Source organism: Globicephala melas, chromosome 4 (assembly GCF_963455315.2).
Source record: "Globicephala melas chromosome 4, mGloMel1.2, whole genome shotgun sequence".
NCBI lineage: Eukaryota > Metazoa > Chordata > Mammalia > Artiodactyla > Delphinidae > Globicephala > Globicephala melas.
The window spans coordinates 106,868,613-106,891,149 of NC_083317.1; the positions used below are offsets into that span (position 1 = coordinate 106,868,613).

The following is a 22,537-nucleotide window of genomic DNA, read 5'->3' on the forward strand; positions in this document are numbered from 1 at the left end:
GAGATTATATGTGTGAAAAAGGGTTTGTATAAAGGAGAAACATGTTATACAAGGGTGTCACATTAGGCATTCTGACAGGAAAAATGATTCTTAATAAGCAGGCCCAATCCAAGTAGCAATAAACAACTTCCACATGAAAAGAAGAATTTATGAGATATATAGACAGGAGAAAAAAATGAGGTCTCACTGTCAAAATATGAGTCTGTATTAGGAAAATGCATTTCTCCTCCGTTTATTATTTTTCTGAGGGGGAAAAAAAAAAGAAAAAATTAAATGTGAAGAGATGAAAGGTCACCACTCCCTTCACATACACCACCACCACCACCATTGCCACCACCTCAGCCTCTCTCAATTCAAAATACTTCACCCGTTTCAACCCTCTCTGTCAGTCTCCTTCTAATCGATTGTAAGTATTCGGTGGGAATCTCAAAAAGGCTGGTGTGGACAGCCAGGCCTTTGTATTAGCTGCTCATCCTCTCTAGGATGGTTGCTAGGCTTCTCTCCCCACATCTTTTCTCTGAATAGCCTTCATTGTGACCATTTAGCTTCAGTAATTTTAATCTGTGCACCACAAAGCAGAAAGGTCCACACTTTTGTCTAAAGCATCCAGCAAAGTCTGATCCTTACAATTGAAGGGGAAATGAATAAGGGAAGAGAGCTCAAAAGAAAATTAAAGATGGATTAAATTCAAAACAGATGTCGTCTAATTTACAAATCTGACACATAGCCCAGCAGGCCAGATTTTAGACTTCAGGCCCAAATTACAAGACTATCAAAAGGAAAACAATTAGCATCCTAGAGAGAATGAAAAATGGAGGAGACGGGAGCCTCCTTTGCACCAAATGACTGAATTAATCGGGTGATTTTTTATTTGATGCACCAGGTAAGCACACTTGCACTTTTCTTTTACCTGTATTTCAGGATGAATGTTTTTATCTAAATAATAAACCACCGGAGGCTGACTAACAGGACAGCCATGCAAAACATTTAGATTCTGAAATTAATTCTGGAGAATCAAAAGAAAGATAACAGCAATTGTGGATTAAAAAAGAGAGGGTGGTGCTTGCTTTGGCAGCACATATGCTAAAATTGGAACGATACAGAGAAGGTTAGTATGGTCCCTACTCAAGGATGACATGCAAATTCGTGAAGCGTTCCCTATTTTTCTTATGATTACCAAGGGGGAAGGGGTGGGAGGGAAAAACTGGGAGATTGGGATTGACATATACGCACTACTGTATGTAAAATAGATAACTGATAAGAACCTGCTGTATAGCACAGGGAACTCTAGTCAATACTCTGTAATGACCTATATGGGAAAAGAATCTAAAAAAGAGTGGATATATGTATGTGTATAACTGATTCACTTTGCTGTACAGCAGAAACTAACACAACATTGTAAATCAACTGTACTCCAATAAAAATTAATTCAAACATTTTTAAAAATAAAAAAGAGAGGGTGTCAAGATAGGAGAAAAGCTCTATACCTTTCACAACTGTATGAGCCCTAAGTAGCCTGCTGGGTGGCCACTAACCATTGAACCATTTGCTTGCTGGGACCCATGGGAAGCTGGGGAAAGAGAGGGTGGCTCCTGGCAGCTGTGTGCTGGCTGAGCAGTCAGTGATCCTTGGACTAGAAGACACCTTTGCCAATGCTTGTGGTGCCAGGGACCACAGAATTGGGGACAGTTTGTCACTGGTGGTCTTAGTAGGAGGTTAGGCTTGGCCGCAACTAGGGATGGAAGGTTTGAGGGATGGAAATTGTGAAAAGAAAGCAGGGGTGGGGGGGTAAATAGGAGAAATGAGAAAAGGTAGGGAGAAAGAGGGGCCAGGAAGAAGGCACAAGGGGAAAGCAGAGGGAAGGGAGAAAGGGCACCTGACACAGCCCTAAGTCCCAGGCCTGGGGGGGTCACAGTTCCCTCAGATCCAGCTTTCACACGCTAGCCAAAGCCATCAAAGTCATGGGGGAGAAAGTTACCTTTAAGAAAAGTTTTAACACAAAGCATTAACCTCTGGCTTGATTAAATGGGTGTATGTTCTTTGGTTGTTTTGGTGGTGATGGTGATAGTAGTGATGAGACTGTGTTTATTCTTTGTTGTTAAGAATCAGATGGGAGGTGAGGGGTAGGCAATGGAAGGTAAAATATAGTCAAAACCTATTCGGTAGGTTTAAATCTGATTTCGGGATACAGGTATCCCTCACTTTTCAAAAGTTCACTTTACGCTCCTTTGCTTTGAGGGAAGACCTACATTAGTACAGTCGTCTTGATTCCAGGACCCCTCGGATACCAAAAGCCATCAATCCATCGATCCTCGAGTCCCTTTTATAAAATGGTGTAGTGCAGTTGGCCCCTGTATAGGCTAGTTCCACACCCTCAGTTTCAACCAATTGCAGATCAAAATTCAGAATTCATTCTGTGGTTGGTTGAATCTGAGGATGCGCAAGGGGGGATATGGAGGGCCAATTGTATCTGTTTTTGCTAACAGAAAGAAATCCAAAGAGGATTTTCACTTTTACAAAAAAAAGGTAATTGCTTCTTCGCCTTATACCCATTTCAGCTTAGGAAAGGTTTCATAGGAATGCTCAGATAGCGGGGGAAACCTGTAAATGGAAAGCAGTGACACAGTGGAGGGAAGGAAATGAAACAACAGTATGTGGGAGAGAATGAAGGGAAGATAGAATAAGGAGATTATGTTCACAAGGAAAGGACTCCAGGACATCTCCCCTCCTTGGAGTCACCCCAGAGTTTTGTTTTATTCTAAATTTCATGCATTGAACATCAGAGAAGTGGATGACAGGGTGGAACAGGGGATTTGAGTCAATGTGTGTCTGGAATGTATAGCAAAGCAACATGGACTGCAGAGACCCTTTTCCAACTGTGAGACCCTTTGCAACCTGTCATTCCAGAGTTCCCATCTTGACATCTGGGAATCACATCAGAACCCAACCCTGGTGTGATATACAGTCTCTGAAGGCACAGCCCGAGAGTTTAGGAGTGATGGCTCTTTACCGAGTCCAGAGCCAAACTGCAGAGAGCAGGGAGCCAGGTTCTTCTCTCCAGCTTTTCAGAGAAGGCCATGTTTCTGAGTCTGATCAAGCTTTTAACCAGCTCCTACCATGTGATGGGTTCAGCTCTGGGAGCTTTTACTATGTTATATTGTTACATCGTCACAACAGCAACATCTTTTAATATATATTAGGATTACAGAGGCTTCATACTAAAGCATGGTGGAGAAAACTTTGTGGATGGGCAAGAACAAAGTAAAATTCTTTTTTTTTTTTTTGGTTGTGTTGAGTCTTCCTTGCTGTGCGCAGGCTTTCTCTAGTTGCGTCGAGCGGGGGCTACTCTTCGTTGCGGTGCTCCGGCTTCTCATTGCAGTGGCTTCTCTTGTTGCAGAGCACGGGCTCTAGGCGCGTGGGCTCAGTAGTTGTGGCTTGCGAGCTCTAGAGCACAGGCTCAGTAGTTGTGGAGCACGGGCTTAGTTGCCCCACGACACGTGGGATCTTCCCGGACCAGGGTTCGATCGAACCCGTGTCCCCTGCATTGGCAGGCGGATTCTTAACCACTATGCCACCAGGGAAGTCCCCAAAGTAAAATTCTTTACCCAGCCCCTACTCACCTCTAGGTTCATGGTAGTTCTTCGAGGGGCAATAGTGTAAATGCCCAGACATCAGCTCATAGAGTTTTCTTTCATTTCTTCCTTTAGTGTAGTCCAGTGTATCTCAAATTGTAGTGTGTACAAGATTTACAGTGTCCACAGTACTTCATTAATAAAGGAATTTTAAAGGAATGTCAGGGGTGACTTGCCTGTTCCTCCCCAAAGTGATACCACACTAACCTTTATTATTACCTCCTATCAATAGAATGCCTTGTTTGTGCCTCTCTTCCCACTGAAGGCTGCTCTTATCCAGGACTCCAGTTTGGTATCCCTTCCCCAGGAGGTCTTCCCCACCCACCCATGCCCATGGTGACCTTCTCTCTTTTGCCCTGCTACAGCTCCCATTGCCTCTCCACTCCTCCACACCTGAAGTCCTGCACTGAAGTGCTAGGCATCTTTCTGTTTACCCTCCAGTCTCCCCCAAACTTGACAGAGCTAATATTCAGAGCCTATGCACTGTGGAAGGAAAATAGAGTCTTAAAAGTGCTTACAAGAGCTCCCACTTTTTTAGGCAAGACATGTTTATACAAAGAGAAATTGATTCTTTGAGAGCAACTGTTGGCTCGAAAAATGTACATAAGGAGGTTCAGGACCATAATTAAAAACATGTGATGTTCTGGTCAGTGTTGCCCCCTGCTTAGGAAAAGCTGAATGCAATTTCACCCCACCAAGGTAACCAGAGTTTTCATAAAAAACATGTATATGTTTTCAATCTAGGGAGGTCTGGGGTGGTCACTTGTATAAAAAGAAAATCGGAACAACCATTTGTGGCAGTAGCTGTGGTTCTTGTTACTCCTCCATGTGTAGGGAAGGAAGGGCTTTGGTTTTTTGCCCCTCTTCTTACTGAAGAAGTTAAGTCTGTCATGTGGTACCATTTACGTTCCATCTGCTGTTCATTTACTTCCACCATTTGTCCTTCCTTAAAGCGGCATTTATGGTGATGCAAAGGTCTGGAAAGGTATTTCAGGAATTCATTTATCAGCAAGAGAGGTAGGTGAGAGACAGCATTACCAGCTTTGGAGCCCGTGAAGCAGCCCCAGGGAGCACAAGGCCGCAGAGGGGCTGGCTCTGCCAGTGTGGACAGCCCTGCCCGGAGTGTGAGCGGCACAGTCACACCTTTGCCGGGGGGACCAGGCCCCTTTCCTGTAACACAGCTGTGTTCAAAACACAGGACACACGAGAGAAAATAGCTTTTCATCAGGCTTCTGTGGTTTGGCTTTCCCTTCCAAACAAGACAGGGAACAGCAGAGCTTTAGTCTGGAGGAAAGGAAAACCTGTGCTGTGGGAGGAGAGGTGAGAGGGACTTGACCCTAGACGGCCCCTTGTGGGAAGGGTGACCGCTGAGGATAAAACAGTTCTACTTGGGCTTCCTTGGTGGCACAGTGGTTGAGAGTCCGCCTGCCGATGCAGGGGACACGGGTTTGCGCCCTGGTCCGGGAAGATCCCACATGCCACGGAGCGGCTGGGCCCGTGAGCCATGGCCGCTGAGCCTGTGCGTCCGGAGCCTGTGCTCCGCAACGGGAGAGGCCACGACAGTGAGAGGCCCACATACCGCAAAAAAAAACCAAACAAACAAAAAGAAAAACTGTTCTACTTGACCATGATGACCCAGCTGTTTGCTATTTTCATTCCCCAAAAGCTCCCTGTTCCTTTTTGGTATCCATCATAATTGAACTCTGAAGTTGCTACTTGCATGCTGTTTCCTGAGTTTTGAACACCTTTCAGTTTTTGTTAAAGGGGACACCAGAATTTATTTTTCAGACCTCTGTGAAGGGTTGCTCAGCAATTATATGTCAACTCTGTTCTGGTGTGTTCCCACAGGATGTTACTCGGTGGCATTAGCATATAATAATTCTTGTTGGTTACTGTGCTATCACCAGTCCCAAAATATGTATTGCTTCTTCCTGTGGTAGAGTCAAAGGCAAACTGAAGGAAACACCTACTGAGAGGCAGGGGGAAGAGGGTATGAAGCGGGTGAGCCCTGGAGGTGGATACTTGAGTTTAATGCTGGGTTTACTAGTTGATCTTCAGTAAATTAGTCGACGTCTCTGTGTCTCAGCTACTCCATCTGTGAAATGGAGATGGCAAAGGGCCTGCTTCACTAGTAGAATGGGCAGACCGGATGAGGGGATGTATCGAAAAGGATAACTTAACCATTGCCCTGTTCTTCCAGTATTAAACAATGGTGAGTGACAACGTCTTACCTTTTTCCCTCTTCAGGCCCAGTGGTTGCATTTCATGGCAGATACCCTCCCCTTAATCCTCATGACCAGCCCCCATTACCTGCTCACGTTCCCAGAAAAAAAGTTAGCCTAGAAAAGGAGGAGCATGTTGTCTCTACAGTTCTTACCCCTGATTCAGAGTGTTCTGATGACATTACTATGTTACATTTTTGTACTCTTTTATAATTTTCAAAGTGCTTTTGTAACTTGTGCCACATCCAGATGACAATTTATTAGGATCTGTCAGCCTTCTGGTAAGACTGCCGCTCACCAGGTCTGCCCATTCTAGGCTCGGGAACCTTGACTAACAGTTCCGGGTCCATCTGAACCAGTATCTGTCAGGGGCAAAAAATGAAAAGGTACCTTTACCTCAGAACTGATAAAGACCCTGGAAGGCTTGAGAAGGATAAAGCTATGGAATGTGAGGGAACTGCATACAGTTTACCACACTCCAAATAACACACACTTACTTATTTACTTACTTATTTACTTAGCTGCGTTGGGTCTTTGCTGCGCGCGGGCTTTCTCTGGTTGTGGTGAGCGGGGGCCACTCTTCTTTGCAGCGTGCGGACTTCTCATTGTGGTGGTTTTTCTTGTTGCGGAGCACGGGCTCTAGAGCGCAGGCTTAGTTGCTCCGTGGCATGTGGGATCTTCCCGGACCAGGGGTCGAACCCATGTCCCCTGCATTGGCAGGCGGAGTCTTAACCTCTCTGCCACCAGAGAAGTCCCACACACAGTTTATTAAGTCTCACCTCACTACAGAATTAGTGAAACCCCTGGCAGCTTTGCTTGATTAAGAGAAAGTGCCTCTGCCGTGGTCTGCTTAAGATTCTGTTCTTTCAGTGCCTGGGCCAGTGCTTCTCAAACTTGAATATGCACTGGAACACCTGGGGATTGGGTTAAAGTGCACACTCTGATTCGGCAGGTCTGGGATGGAGCCCGAGACTCTGCATCTCCAACAGCCTCTAAGGTGATGCTGATTCTGCTGGTCCAGCAACCTCACTTTAAGCATCAAGGGCAGGGGCTTTGCACTTTTTGCTGATCTTTTTCTGTGTCCCATTCCTTTTCGTGTTGGTTAAATGAAAAGAAAACAAATGACTGAGCATCTGTATTAGAGTGATCACTTCCTCGTATCAGGACTTTTAAACTTTTGTTCCATTAGCAGAACGTTCTCTCTCCATGCCTGCAATTGCTCAGAATTCATCCTTGAAGTACAGAGATTTTTTTAAAAATCGACCATTTCTATATCCCAGTCCTTGTATGCTCACACAGTAGGGAGGGTCGCTCTCCTATAGTCCACAGTCTTTAGGATGCTGCAGAGGTAGGAGGGACTGTATGGTCCTTCCTGGCTTAGAAAAAGAAGAAGCTTATCTTCCAGGTTGGGTATTACCTGTACAAGCTGCCTTCTTTCGGTATCAAATGTCCACATTGGGCAGTAGCCACCTAGAGTTTTACCATTTCACATTTTCATGCCCATTCTGTATTGGGCTACACTGTCAAATCCATTATCTTCTATAATGTTTTCAGCAATCTGGTGATGCAGTATCATTGATCCCATTTTTAGATAACAGAAAAGTCATAAAGAGATTTGCCTGTCACTAACAGGAGATTGGAGTCATAAACCTAGATCTTTTCCCTGGAAGGCCATATTCAGTCTATTTCCCAGCCACGCTCTCCTTTCGAAGCCCCTAAAAAGAATCTTGTGGATGAAATAAACCATGGAGTCATTTCATTTCAGCGAGTTCTATGTTCTGGTGCCCATATAACTGAGCACCTGCTGGTCTCTGCTCTTGTGCACTGAGGCAGTCAGGGGCAGAAGAGAGTACCAAGAATTTGGATTCAACATTGTCCTTTACCTTAGTATTCAATTTTAGCGTTTCCAGAGGCATTACTCATTTCAGTTCCAAAACAGATGACAGTGCCGTGGAGCTGGGGGATCATCTCTGTCATTCTTATGATGATTGATGACCCAAGAAACTGCTGAAGAGTAGGGAACATAACATCCTAAGAATTTAGGACTGTGGATTTGGTCCATCATATTCCCCTACTTCTCCTCTAACAAGCTCAACTCTGCAGGGTACATATCCTGGGCATGGGATCATAAGCCAAGCTCATCAAAAGTTAACTAATATTATTTTTCTTTGATTTAAGGAGCCAGGAGGAGAGGCTGCCAATCTCTCCACCTCTGCCAGCTTTATAGTCTCATCTCCCAGCTTAGTGAGAGCAGTGAACTGCCCAAGGACCAATTCGTTTCTAAGGGGGAGTCCCGCTCACACAAGAGGGAGATAATTAGGCCTTCCCTTGCCCCTCCTGGGTATCCCTAGAGATGCTTTTACAAACTTTACCTTGGCAATAGACACCAAAAACTGTTCAGACTGGAAATCATCTGAGCCTCTTGTAATGTGGCATGTTGAGTTAAAGCCAAGTTAATATTTAGGGGATTATAGAACTCTGACAAAGATTTCTGTAAAATTACCTCTGGAGTTAAAAGCAACAAATGGAAAAAAAAAAATAACAACCCCCTTGCATGAGCCCAACTCCCTGGCCCCCACAAATAAATGTAAACAGGACCGGGACCTCCACTCTCCACCCATACTTTCACATTTGTGATGCATTTCTTTGCTCTAAAAGGAATGCAGAGTTCCTCTCTCTAAAAGATTTTTGTTTTTGAACAATTCTCTCCTATCTATTTATACTAAATTTAAAAACCAAGAGGAGAAGTCAAAGAGCAGTGAGTGTTTTTTAATAAATTCAAACTTCTGCCTACCATTTTCTGACCTTTCAACCTATTGGAACAAAAACTTACCCTAATTCTCTGCCAGCAAAACTCTGTGACAAATCCAGGTGGATTGATGGTCAGTAATAGAAAATTCTCTCTGGTCCATCTTGTGGCTTTGGCTACCTTGGAGACCCTTCATTACCACCCCTAACCCCTGACTCCTGTGTTATAAAATCTCCAAATCATAAAAACAAGGAAGATCGTGTATAAGAGAGAAATTCTTTGTGGTGAGAAACCTACTCATCAGTGACACTCATCAGCCTCATATCTAGAGATTACTTTTCTGGCCCAGACATTTTATCGTTGCTTCTTTACTTATTTAGCCCTTTGCAAATCCCTCTTTTCACTCCTACTCTTGCTCCTTGTTTCTCTCCACAGTTGATATTTACCAAATGACACTGCCCTATCCCCTACTCCCCATGGACCAGGAGAAGCAGCCAGTGCTTCATAGACATCTGGTAGACCTCCAGAGGGTTTTTTGTGGGTGCAGGGAGCAGGCTGGCTTCAGAGATGTAGGTGGTCTCAGTTCATTTATTCTGCAAACACTTCAGGTACCTGTGAGTGTCAAGCACTCTACCAGGCACAGGGGAACAAGGATGAGCATTATAGTTCCCTGCCCACTGAGCAGCAGGGATTTACCCAGGAATAGGGTGGCCAGATGAAACTAATAGAAATATAAGACATCCAGTTAAATTTCAGGTAAAGAACAAATAATTTTTTAGTATAAGTATAATCATTTTAGTATAGTACAATACATTTTTTACTATGTCCCATTAGAGACATACCTATACTAAAAAAAATATTTGTTGTTTATCTGAAATTCACATTTGGCTAGATACCTGGCAACCTGCCCCAGAGGCACCTGACCTAACCCTCTTGGGTCAGCAGATGTCTAGGGTTAACCCATAACTTCTTTCATGCCCAGAGTCCCCTCAGGGATGCTGTAAGGCAATCTGAGTGAAGGAAGGCATACTCCCAGGTACGAGAGCTCTAACTCACACAGTCCATGGTGCTTAACAGCCCACACTTGGTGACTGGAGACAGGGGCAGGGAAAGGGGGCTGAGTGACTGTCCTCTCCTAAAGTCTGATGCCGTAGCATTCTCCAGGGGACATCAGTACCTTCCAGGATATGGAATATTGATCTGCCTGTGTCTAGGCCATTGTCTAGGTGTTTTCTTTTTACATTAACACAATGCCTAGACAAGGACAGATAAAGATTCCAGAGGAGTAATAATAATAATAACAATTAATAATAATAATAAAATTTAACATCTCCTGACTTCCTGTTTTGTGCTAGGAACAGTGCTTCACACCGATTCTGTCATTTCAACTTCCCAACAACCCTATGAGTTAAGTATAGTTATTATCTCCATTTTGTAGATGGGGAAATTGGTATGAAGAGGACATGAAATAAAAGATCTCCATAAGTAAGAAAATTTTATGTAAAAAAATCAGAAACTGATCCAATAAAATTATTGAGGGAGATTTACTATAATCATGTGAAATTTGAAGTTTTTTGGAAGAAAATGCTATTATTTAAACTGTTGTTATAACCCAGAGCTTTATGTAGAAAGAAAAAACTAGTAAATGCATAAGAAACTATACCTCTAACAACTTGTATGTTTTGAGATTTAAAAATTTGTTTAATGCTCAACATCTGATATATACATATTGGGGTATACTTTGTGCTTCACAAATTTTTAAGTTTTAATAATCCCAGCTATAGAAATTTCTAAAATAAAGTTCAAAAATAAAGGTATCTTTCATTTTTGAAATGTGATTAGGTTCCAAGGAACCAGAGGAATACTTTAGTTTGGCGACTATACATGGACTAACGTAGATAGAAAATAAATACTGCCCCCAAATTTCTCATCTTGAGAAGGATCTTTTAAAATTAACCTTTGTAATCATGATGGTTTTTAAAATACCATCCAATGACAGCACTATCTTGACTTTATTTGGAATAGGAGTAAAAATTCAGCTTTTAGAATCTTCTGGCTGGAAGATGTAAAAACCTCCCATGTGTTTGTGGGCAGCCAGTATCTTATGTGTGTCAGAAAGGGAAACGTGTTCAAGATGAGCATTTATTCCCATGCACTGGTTCTTGAAATCTACTCATGTATATTTCACTCAGTCATGGGATGGAAAATAAGTTTTTCATTATCTATGCAAAACCATAGGAAGCCTATAAAAGTTATATTAAAAATGCATTTAAATTTTCTCAGAAATAGCTTATTACACAATAAACAGTGTCCTATTACTTAATGTATGATCTACTCTCCTTCCCAGTTTTCACCTTCAGCATCTCTCCCTGGGGTGGACTAACAGGAGGATTCCAACCCCTGAGGACCCAAAACTAGGAACCCTCCCTCAAGGCCAGGACCCCTCTCTGGGCCAGTCAGAAAAGCTGCAGGATCCAACCCTTCAACAATGCCCACCACAGACATGGCCCCAGAATAGGTGGAAAGTAACTGAAAAAAAATCATCAACAGCCCCTCTATGTTGGTTTTCCCTAAAAAAGCAGTGCCGCTAAGAAAACCGAAATTTTATTTTCTCACCCTAACTTAAGAAATATGACAGGTTTACTTTGGCCCTTATGGAAAAATAACCTGTTTGAAAAAGCCAGGATTTTTCTGTGAATTTGAGGCGCCTTCCCTCAACCTCTAGGAAAAATACGAAAACCAAGTAAATACACACAGACAACCAACAGAATTATTAAGCCATCTTGGTGAATGGATTCCTAGAGATTATTAACCCTTGTGTTTATAAGGAAAGAATTAATCCTAACCCCAAATTATATGATTGATAGTGATTATTAAATTGAAATTAAAGTAGCTCTAGTCTGGCTCGATATTAGAAGGCAGAAAAGGGAATATAAATGCATACTACTTTTCTCTAATCATTCAGCACCTCAGTGAGCATCAGTGAGCTATTTCTGCAGCTTGTCTGTGGGGTCTTACTCTGTCTAAGCCACTGTTAGCCCTTAGAGAGGTAACAAAGTTATTTCACAAATAGCCCCTGCCTTAAAGGACGTAATTTTAATGACCCACAGAGTGTTTTATAAATTCTACTATACAAGATATTTGGAACTATTAATGTCATTCATGGAAAACCTCTTTCCTCCAACATAATAAAATTCAGAAAGATTTTTCTTGCTTCATAAAATGGAAGAGTCCCACTGATTTCCTTAAAATAACAAAACCATGAGTTTACACAGTCCATTTGAAATGTTCTTATTCTAATAATTTCAGTACAAACAGATCAGCATATATAAGTTTTCTAGAAAATTCCTGGCATGAATTTCATATGAAAGCATGCTTTGGAAAGCTAGATAAGAATATGGTAGATGACCATAAAAACTGCTTTTCATCCTCTGAATCCTTCAAAAGGATTTCTGATACAAAGTTGCCATAAACACCAATGTTTCTAAACTTCTGGCAGAATACACTGTAGAAGCAATTTCAAAGACCTGTGTCCATAGTAGTTACTCAATAAATATTTGTCAAATGACAAATTAAAAAATTGAGCATGTACAGTTTTCAGTTTTGAATAAGAAGCAGTTAACATTGTTCTGAAGGGTATATGTGATGAGCATCGAATGCAATGATTTTCATTCTTTTAGGAGAAAACCCAGCACTGAAATCGAATTTCTTGAGAAGCTGGAAGAAGCCAGCCTCACTGTTGATGAAAATGAAGATCATGAAAAGCTCCAGGTTAAAATACAGGCTTTTGAAGAGAAAATAAATGCTGAGGGCAACACCCCTGGCTCAATCAGAAGATATAGTTTGGACCAAATTTCTAAGGAGGAAAGAAAAGACATTAGATTTAATAGGTATAAATTTTGTTTGGCTGGTTTTTAGAATATGTGCTTCATGTTTGCTATTAGTTTTGTTATCACTCTTTTATTAAGTGGTTTTTAAATATCTTTTACCTATAGCAAAATTCATCCACAGTGCTTTCGTTACCCAAAGAAGCTCGCTATATTAGAAGGAGAATTCAAATAAAAGTCACAAACCTATGGTTTATTTTTTAAAAACACTTCTTAAATATAAATATGCTGATATTGAGAATGACTGTCAAAAGCTTTTCTTGATTTCTGATGAAAAAGCAGAAGCAAAAGTAGGAAAAAGTATATAAATATGTAAGTTCACCATTTCCCAGCCAGTTTTGCCATGAAACTGATTTTTAAATCTTTGTTTTGGGAGGTAGCCTAGATCTACAAAGGTTTAGCTTATTACATAATGTGTATGTTTTATCAAATTCTGTTAATAGCACCAATTTTCAGTTTCACACTCTAGAGGAAGTAACTTTTGTGTTACTTCCCAGTGTTATTATTCTTTCTTTTCCTTGTCAGTAAACGGTAGCCCAGCTTCTTTACCTGCCTCAGCCTTCCCTTTGTTTGTATTGTAGGTCAAAGAGTTTGGCTTTGCACACCGCGCTAACGAATGACTTGAGTTCAGAGGATGGGGAAGTTGTAGAGAGTGGAGATACGCCAGCCAGCATCTCTCTTTCAGAAATAGACCCACTTGGCCAAGGACATGACAGGTCGCCCTTTAAGGGAGACACTGATGGATCACAACTGGTAAATTCTTCAGTTTCACACCCAAGTATTATACATATAGAACCTGAGAATTTGCCAGAAACAGTTAAAGAAAACTATCAGGAAGAAACTCCAGATACAACCTCAAGGCCTGTAGAATACCATGATAAGCTCTACTTGCACTTAAAGGAAAACCTCAGTAAAGTGAAAGCATATGCTGTGGAAATGGGAAAGAAGATTCCAGTCCCTGACCAGTGTACCATTGAAGGTAAGTGACCTGAACTCACCAAACTTAAGAAATTTCAGGTATCGCTAGAAAAAACAAAAAAATAAAACTCCAGTAATGTAAATCGCCATACCCTTCTGGATCTTTTGCAAAATAGATAATTTGAAAATACCCTTACATTATTTTAATTGCTTTTTTCCCCCAGTAAGTTTAATCATCTTTTTGATTCCATTTGAATCTACCTAAATCTACCAACTCTGATTTTTTCAAACCTCAAAATATATTGTTTCTGGTTTCCCATCCATAGTGTTCAGGAAAATTCTGGAAAGGGATATGTGGCCCCCAAAATAGACTGTGGGGTAGGTGTCCAACCAGAGGCATTTTCAATCCACATAATCATGCAAGAAAGCTATGGGCAGCGTCGAGCTCCAAGAGATTTTCCTTCTATTCATTCAGCAAGCACTTATGAAGCAGCTACCGTATGCCAGGCACTGTGCCAAAGGTTCAGTTATGAACCAAACAGACGCACTCCCTGATCTCTTGGAGGTTAGACTATCAAAAGAAAAGATCGAAGCCATAGTCAGGAGGTGATGCAAGGTCAGGAGCCAGTGAGAGTGTGAGCTAGTCAGAAAACAACGGACAAAGTAAGAAAAGAATGTCAGGGCCGGAACTTCCCTGAGGTGCCCCATTTAAGGAGTTGCCAAAAAAGCTCAGTAAAATTTTAAGTAAAGTCAGAATTAGTAACAACATCTTGCCAAGCCATAATGAGCTGAGGCAAAAGGAGGTAAGTAGTAATATTGAGCATGTCTTTATTTACAGTTTTGATATTTTGTTTATCATGGACTCTTTGTATTAATTTTGATTTTTAAAAATATTATTTATCTTGACTACTAAATTTTCTGGTGCTCCTTTAAATTCTGTGCCCTAGTCCTGGCCCCGGGAAAGATGATGGGTTGGAGACACAGGTACTAAAATGGCAGAGTGTCCAGGGCAGGCTTACCCTTCTGGTAGTGGGTTGAGCAGGTGTGGATGGCTGCAGGCACTCTCGGGCTAATTAGATCTTTCCTACAGTCACTCTTAAGCAGCAGCCATGTTCTTCCCTTGAGATTTAGATTAAGGTCCTTGCCCACTCCTAGGACATAACATCTTTTCACAGGTTTCAGCTCTCATAGAAAAAGCCAGGCAGCCTCTCTTCTAGAAAGAAACACAGCTGAAGGATGGGGAATCCAATTTATATTTACCCACCCACTGACCATCATCCCCTTTCATGTTTAGGTACTAGGAGGGTTTTTTCATACTATACTTTCTATTCCTTTCTCCCACTCCATATCAGAGGAAGGTGGATTCTCATGCTACCAAACGAAAAGGGCGGTTCAAGCATTTTGTAATGACAAATATTACTGTTTAGCATGTTTGTATAGAATCTGACATTTTCTCTTTTAAAAAAACTGAAGTATAGTAGATTTACAATGTTGCGTTAGTTTCAGGTGTACAGCAAAGTGATTCAGTTATACATAAATATATATGTGTGTGTGTGTATATACATATATTCTTTTTCAGAGTCTTTTCCCTTATAGGTTATTACAAAATATTGGGTATAGCTCCCTGTACTATACAGTAGGTCCTTGTTGGTTTATCCATTTTATATATATGTATTAGTGTGTATATGTTAATCCCAAACTCCTAATTTATCCCTCCCTCCCCCTTTCCCCTTTGGTAACCATAAGTTTGTTTTCTATGTCTGTGGGTCTATTTCTGTTTTGTATATAAGTTCATTTTGTATCATTTTTTTTAGATTCCACATATAAGCGATACCATATGATATTTGTCTTTCTCTGTCTGGCTTACTTCACTTAGTGTGGTGATCTCTAGGGAATCTGACATTTTCAAAAGTGTTTACATTAATTTATTGATTAGCCTTCTTAAAACTCTTTTTTGAAATGGTAACAATAGAAGTGATATTGCTCATATTCAATATAAGTTTTGGATAATTAAGTACACCAGGACTTGAGAATGGCTAAAATCAATAAGACTGAATTAACACACTCTTAACAATTGCATGCTTCACTAATTATCTATGTATTTAACACACGTTGGAGAATTTAATATAAGAAAGGTTAAGTGAATTTCCCAGTTTGACAGAGGACGTCTGTAGCAAATATAAAGTTAGATACATTTTCATCTACTGGAATAGTTTTTTTTTTTTTTTAAGTTTAGCTTAAATCATTAAAGATGTACTATACAGTGAGGTTTAATCTTGTGAAAATGTGAAAGAAGTCTGGCAGAGTTACTTCAAGCATCTAGTTGTCAAAATGATATTTCTTATGGCCTTGAATTCTTTTGGGAGTTTGAGAGTTAACTAGGGGACTTGGGTTTTTTCCACAAAATATTGAATGAATCCATCATCTTTACTTAAAAAAAAAAAAAAAAGTTTTTTCTTTTCATGTTTTCTACCAAGCATGGCCTAGAACTGAGAATGTATTTTTTTAAGTTGACATTTTGGATTCATTCATGCTTTTGTAATTTCCTGGAAGTTCCTGGGAAATGCCTTGCACTGAGATATGAGTGAGGGATTGAAGATTTATATGACTCACTGTAAATACATCCACGGAGAAGGGACTGGTACTGACTGCAGGGGACACATTGTTATTATTTCAGATTGTGTAAACCACTCAGCAAAACTCCAGCAGTCATCTGGCTGACACAGTTTTGCTTATTGTCATGAGATCACTCAGCTCAACAATATTGTGTTTCTTTCCTTAAAAATTTAATGAAAGATTTAGGCTTAGGATTTGTGTTCTGTTTAATGTATTGTTGGTATAAAAGAGGGATATTTAGTCTTTCTTGCTAAATTATGCAAAGTAATCAAGAAACATAGAGGAGAACCATAAAAACCACTTCCACACTATTAAAAAGACAAATAAGCCAGCAGGAAATAAGAACAACAACAAAGAATTAAGAATAATTTTAGACTGTGCTAAAAGGACATGACAAAACAATCCTTTAAAGAAATTCTTTTTGTATTGGTTTGAATCATATGAAAAAAACTGATGTTCAACTTCCTTATTTTGACTGACAAAAACATCACTTTCATATGGTTCAACATAATACTTCAGTAATAAAATATGTTGAAAGAACAGGAGCCTCATAGTCACTGTACAGCAGAATTCAGTATGTGGTGAATCAAGTCACAAATAGCATTCTTGTCCTCAGTCAGCCATCTTATTACTGCATGATATTGATCACAGTGGGAACAGGCAATGGGCAATAGATCAGCACAAATCTATCATCATATTTGGAAAAATTGTCAAACCCCAGGTCTTAACTGAAGCTGGGTCAGCAGTTCATTTTGCGTATGAAAGCCTGTTATTCCCTAGTCAGTTATTCTCTCCTGGGCTCCATTGACCTCTGGCATAGGAGCAGGTTTGCCAGCCACTGAAAGTTAATGTATTCATGTGCAGAGTGATAGTCTAATACCTGCCTGATTATGTTTACATAAAAGACCAGAGGAATTTTGTTCATCTGGCAAGGGGTATTTTAAAAATCTGAATCACTGGTATTCATTTATGTGAACAAAAATGATTTAGAGGTTAAAAACAAAGCACATGATATTGAAATAAATCCTTGAAAATCTGGCCCATCACTGGAGTTCTATAAAGGAAGATATAAAATCTTACAAGAACCCATCAATGCTGCCTTGGTTCGCTTTGAAGTATTTCCTGATTGGGTGAAAATACATGCCATCTGTAGAGCACATCAGCAAAGCTGACTTGCAGAAAGCTAATTTTAAAGCTGGTAATGTGGTCCTTTCTCTAATAGACCCACATGAGTTGATTTTTCTTGACTCGAACAGATATGAGAATTACAAAAATAAAATGCAGCTCATTGTAAATATCAAGAAGCAGGTGCTGTTTTCATAATTAATTATAAATAAGGCTTCCTTATTGAAATTTTGCATGTAGTCAAGTCCAGCCTCATATTGGGATGACCGAGGAGACAAAGCCCACACCAGTCTTTTACCTCTTTCTCCTCAGTTGGTCCAATCTGGAGGATAATGATAACACTGATCCCCTTAATGGTTCTGGGGGAGGTTTCTTTCTTTCTTGTTTAGAATAGATTGGTTTAATCTTAGGATTAGAATCATTTACCCATGGGAAGAGTTGTAAGATATGCAGGTAGAGAAAAATCCTAAAGTTTTTCCACACAATTTGAGAGGGAAAACAACAAAATAGGAAGATGTCACAAATTCTCTGGAACCTCATTTCACCAATGTGGTCCACTGAACTCGTTTGGAGAACACTTGTTAGGGAAAAAATTTTCTAGAGAATTTTTCTTGGTGCTTTGGAATTTATCTTGGGTGACCTACTCACCAGTTCCCATTTCTCCAGAGTGGATTTGAATCAAAAGAAGACAGGTAGGATGGTGGCAGGGTTCTCCCCTTCACTTTCTCCTGCCACACACATCCTGCTTTCTGTAATCTACATTGGCCCATGAGAAACACCCAAATAATATGAAAAGACCCCTTCTGAACTCCTCTATCAAGTTAACATCAAGTCACTGCCCTTGTTCATCCCCAGCCAAGAGTAGCTGTAAGGCCTAGACAGATACCATGTCACTGGTAAGGATGTTATGCACTTAAATCCACAACCTAACTTGTTCTCCTAGAGGGCATCAGATAACTTTATTTCTCATTAGTTATATTTTCACAAGCTCTTATTAAAAAATAAAAAGTTTGATTTCCTTTGCACATTCAAATAAATGACTAAAGAAAAATGCCCTAACTGTGCTATTGGACAAAGAAGTGTGCTGCTTATTTGCATACTTGCATTTGGTTTACCTGATATTATCTATGGATGAGATGTTTATTCATCCAGCTAGGAAACAGTGCAAAGTGAGATTGATAAGCATGTTTTGTATGGAAATTGGGAGAAATTATCTGTCAGTAAATGAAATGAGTCAACTAAACTCTTGAAATGGTTAGTTCCTCTAATATAGTGTCCACCTTGGGTAGGTGTCTAATGGATTTAAAGGGACTGTGCTAATAAATAAACAGAAGCAAAAGTAAGTACATAAACTGAGCAAAAAAATGCATAGGAGTGCCTTGCAGTATATCTCGCCCTAAAAGTAGCCACATTAAAAGAAGAAGAAAGAGGAGGAAGAAAAGGAGGAGATAGCTAGGAGCAGAAGTAGTCCGCTGTGACATATTTCATATTCTTAAATATATTCTTCTAAATGTATTATTTGTAAAATAGAAGGCTATATGGCATTATACTTTTATGTCTGTAGTGAGTATTTTTATCTTTTTTTTAGGGAAGCTCATACTCAGAGATTATTATCAGTCTTCTGTTATTGTTGTTTGGGGACTGTCTTTACTCCAAAGCATACAGTGGTGGACAAAATGGTCCTGAGCCACTGATGGTCCCCAGCAGAAGGGTACATTCCAATCCAATTTGCCACAAACCAAATTTCAGGAAAGTGAATGTTTTTTTTTTATTTACTTTCATTATGAAACTGGCAGTATGTGCCCTGTAGGGAAACAAAATGGTCCCTAGATATCATCAAATCTCATTTAAAAACTGAGCAAATCTATATTTCTGAGCTCTGTTGTTGAAGAGCTGGTAGCCAGGAAACTGGAAAGAGACTATATGGCTGGGTAAAGGGTTTTGATATGACAGAGGAAATGGGTGGGTAGAAAAAAGATGGTTTCCTCTTGTTTGCTCCACATTAACCATCAAACTTTAGATGATGGAGGATTTTTAAATGTTTTTTCCAAAAACGTAGGCAATCACGCAGTTGGCAATCAGGAATTCAGGTGTTTGATAATTTGGTGGCATTTATTTGTGTTACAGTCCATTGCCATAGAGGTGCATATTTACAAAGAGCAGATGAGTCTGTCTAAAGCAGACAGAGCCTCATATGTCACATATTGGCAGACCCACTTGGGGTCAGTGAAAAAGAGCTAATTAAAGCACACCAAGTCCCTGGGTTTCCTCTGTCAACATTTTTGACCTGTCCACATTAGAGACCAGTGAGAAATTATAAAAGGCAATTTTTTCTTTTCATAATAAATGATTCAGTGGACTTTTAAAAATAGTTTATGGAAAATACTCATTTTTAGATGAAATATTCACATCAATTATCAATTATGCCATCATTAAAATAAGCCACAAATTCAGGAGACATAATGCCATTGCAGAAACTCCGATTCTGTTTCTCATATCAAAACCCCTAATTTCCAAGTAGCCTTTTCAGATTGGCTTTTTTTCACCTAGTAATATGCATTTAAGCTTCCTGCATGTTCTTTTTTGTGGCTTGATCACTCATTTCTTTTTAGTACTGAATAATATTCCATTGTTTGGATGTATCTACCATTGTAGTATCATATAGACTAGTTTTACTGCCCTAAAAATCCTCTGTGCTCTTCCTGTTAATCCTATTAATTCACCCATTAATTCTACAAATATTTCTGAGTGCCTGCCACATGCCAGCATCATTCTAGGAACTGGGAAACATCAGTGAACGAAACAGGCAAATATCCTTGCCTTCACAGAGACTGTTCTAGTAGGAAAAGACATACAATAAATAATAGACATGATAAATAAATAAAGTATGGAGGACGTTAGAAAGTGATAAGTGCCATGAAAAAAGTAGAAATAGAGCTGGCTAAGAAGAAACAGGACAAAGAAAAGGATTTACATTGTGTGTGTGTGTGTGTGTGTGTGTGTGTGTGTGTGTGTGTGTGTGTGTGTGTAGTTCTAGAAGGACACCCGTCAAACTATCACCACTGGTTTTCTCTGAAGAATCAGATTGGAGATGGGAGTGCAGAAAAAGAGAGGGAAAGAGAAACTTGCACATTTTAAAGTATACATTTCTTCAAGGTTTGGAATTTTGTAACAGTTTTATAACAACAATTTTGTAACTCCCTTCAGTAATAAAAAGACATGCTGATAACTTGGACCCAGGTGATAACTCCAGACTCCTCAGAGTCCTGTCTGCCCAGAGTCTATAGAATTGAGTTGAGGTCCTAACTCTGCTGTTGGGCAGCTCCAATTCCTCCAACAGATTACTTGATCTCCTGTGACACCAGTTCCTCACATTTATCCCAAGAGTATATTACAAGGTCATGAGATTTCAACCTGTGCTCCCTGAAGACCATTGGGGCCCCTTCAAAGGGCCTCGGACACCCCATCTTTCTTTCTCTGCCCTGCAGACAGAGCACCTCTCATGTACCTGGTGTTACACGTTGGTCTTCCTGATAGGTGTTTAAACCAAGAATTCCACAGCTTAAAGAAACTTGAAAAGCACTGAGCTGCATCATTTTTCAGGTCCTTTTTTAAGGTGCCTTATGTTCTAAATTAATTCTAAGTGTCTTATGTCAGAGCTGGCAAAATGTAAAACGTTCGTTATTTGACAACTTTTTGTTTGTTTATTGAAGTATAATTGATTTACAATGTTGTGTTAGTTTCAGGTGTACAGCAAAGTGATTCAGTTTTATATATAAACTATATATATATAGTTTTTCAGATTCTTTTCCATATAAGTTATTACAAGGTATTGAATATAGTTCCCTGTGCTATACAGTAGGTCCTTGTTATTTATCTATTTTATATACAGTTGTGTGTATCTGTTAATCCAAAACTCCTATTCCCTCCCCCCACTTTCCCCTTGGTAACCGTAAGTTTGTTTTCTGTCTATGAGTCTATTTCTGTTTTGTGAATAAGTTCATTTGTATCATTTTTTTTTAAGATTCCACATATAAGTGATATCATATGATATTTGTCTTTTGGCCACATTTTTAATCATCCTCAACTTTATTGCTAATTTTATATTTCTAATGTAAAGTTAAACACTTTTCTTTTATGTTAATTTTCTGTGCTTTGTCCAGATATCTGTATCTGTCAATTTATAATAGTTTGTTGGGAGAAAATAAGCCAGATTGTTAAATACTTTTTTTTTACCTTTTTTTTTTTTATTGATATGTAGTTGATTGTTCAATACTTTTGAGGCCTGTCTCACTATCTGCCCAGATTTATCAGTATCTATCAAATAGCCAATGACCAATCATGATCAGTAAATTAGTGCATTGTGTCTGTCCTAGCTGGTCTATTTCTATTCAAATTGTTTGGTTTACCTTAACAGAAACCAATTTTATTTCAAATTGTGTAGAAAGGAGCCTACCAAAATATATAATAAAATAAAAAGACATAATTTGCTCAGTTTAAGGGGAACAAAACAAACATATAGAAATAAATCCAGTAGTTGAGTTATTTTTCAGAACTGTATCCCTGGAAATTTTCACAGTTTCTAAATGTGGTTTGCAAATTTATTTCTGAGCATTCTAGCGGCCATAGTAAGGAGGGAAATAAAATTAGCTTAAAAAAATCTGGAGTGTCCATAAGTAAAAGTATGATAATTGCTCATGGGGGAAAAAAAGAAAGCTGTTTGTTTATTTGGTTGATAAGGCTGTGCCCAGTGAATCTAGATCATCAAAAAAGGTATTTACATTATGCAACAAACAGTTAACCACTAAACACAACAGTAGAGTAGTGGTTCTCAACTGGAGGCAATCTTATGGCCAGATTGGGGACTTTTGGTTGGGGAGGTGAGGTAGGTGCTACTGTCATCTAGTGGGTAGAGGCCAGGGATGCTGCTAAATATCCTTTAGTGAATGGACAGAGTCCCCCGACCCCCTCACCACTAAAACAAAGAATTTTTCAGCCCCAAATATCAGTAATGGCTCAGAAACTCTGCAACAGAGCCTTGTTTCTCAAAATGTGGTCCGTGGACCAACAACATTAACATCACCTGGGGACTTAGAAATTCAGATTCTCAGGCCCATCTTAGACCTACTGTATCAGCATCTACAATTTAACAAGATCCCTCAGGTGATTCGTATGCACATTAAAGTTTAAGAAGCAGTACTGCTGCAGGAATGAGAAATTCCATAGTGTCCTAGTAGTAGAGAATATAATTTTCTTCCTTACAGTAACTTTGTGATTTAATTAATTGACTCTTCATTTAATGCTTACCTCTTAACTGAGGAGATGAGTTTTCATCGCAAGGACACTCAAGGATATGGGGTTCAGTCATTTGGACTGTTTATGGCACTG

At 39.6% G+C, this 22,537-nt stretch overlaps 1 protein-coding gene and 1 non-coding gene across 2 annotated transcripts in view; both read left to right on the forward strand.

Moving 5' to 3' along the window:
- The window catches only part of VEPH1 (ventricular zone expressed PH domain containing 1), a 213,639-nt gene that overhangs the window by 105,396 nt on the left and 85,706 nt on the right, over positions 1 to 22,537 (forward strand). Inside the window, exons 8-9 of the mRNA XM_030842369.3 lie at positions 12,284 to 12,493; positions 13,072 to 13,469. Of these exons, the coding sequence (XP_030698229.2) occupies positions 12,284 to 12,493; positions 13,072 to 13,469 (608 nt within the window). The remainder of the gene's footprint in view (positions 1 to 12,283; positions 12,494 to 13,071; positions 13,470 to 22,537) is intronic.
- LOC115844921 (U6 spliceosomal RNA) lies at positions 1,060 to 1,166 on the forward strand. Its single transcript, XR_004036261.1, has one exon. It is a non-coding gene; the product is annotated as a U6 spliceosomal RNA (small nuclear RNA).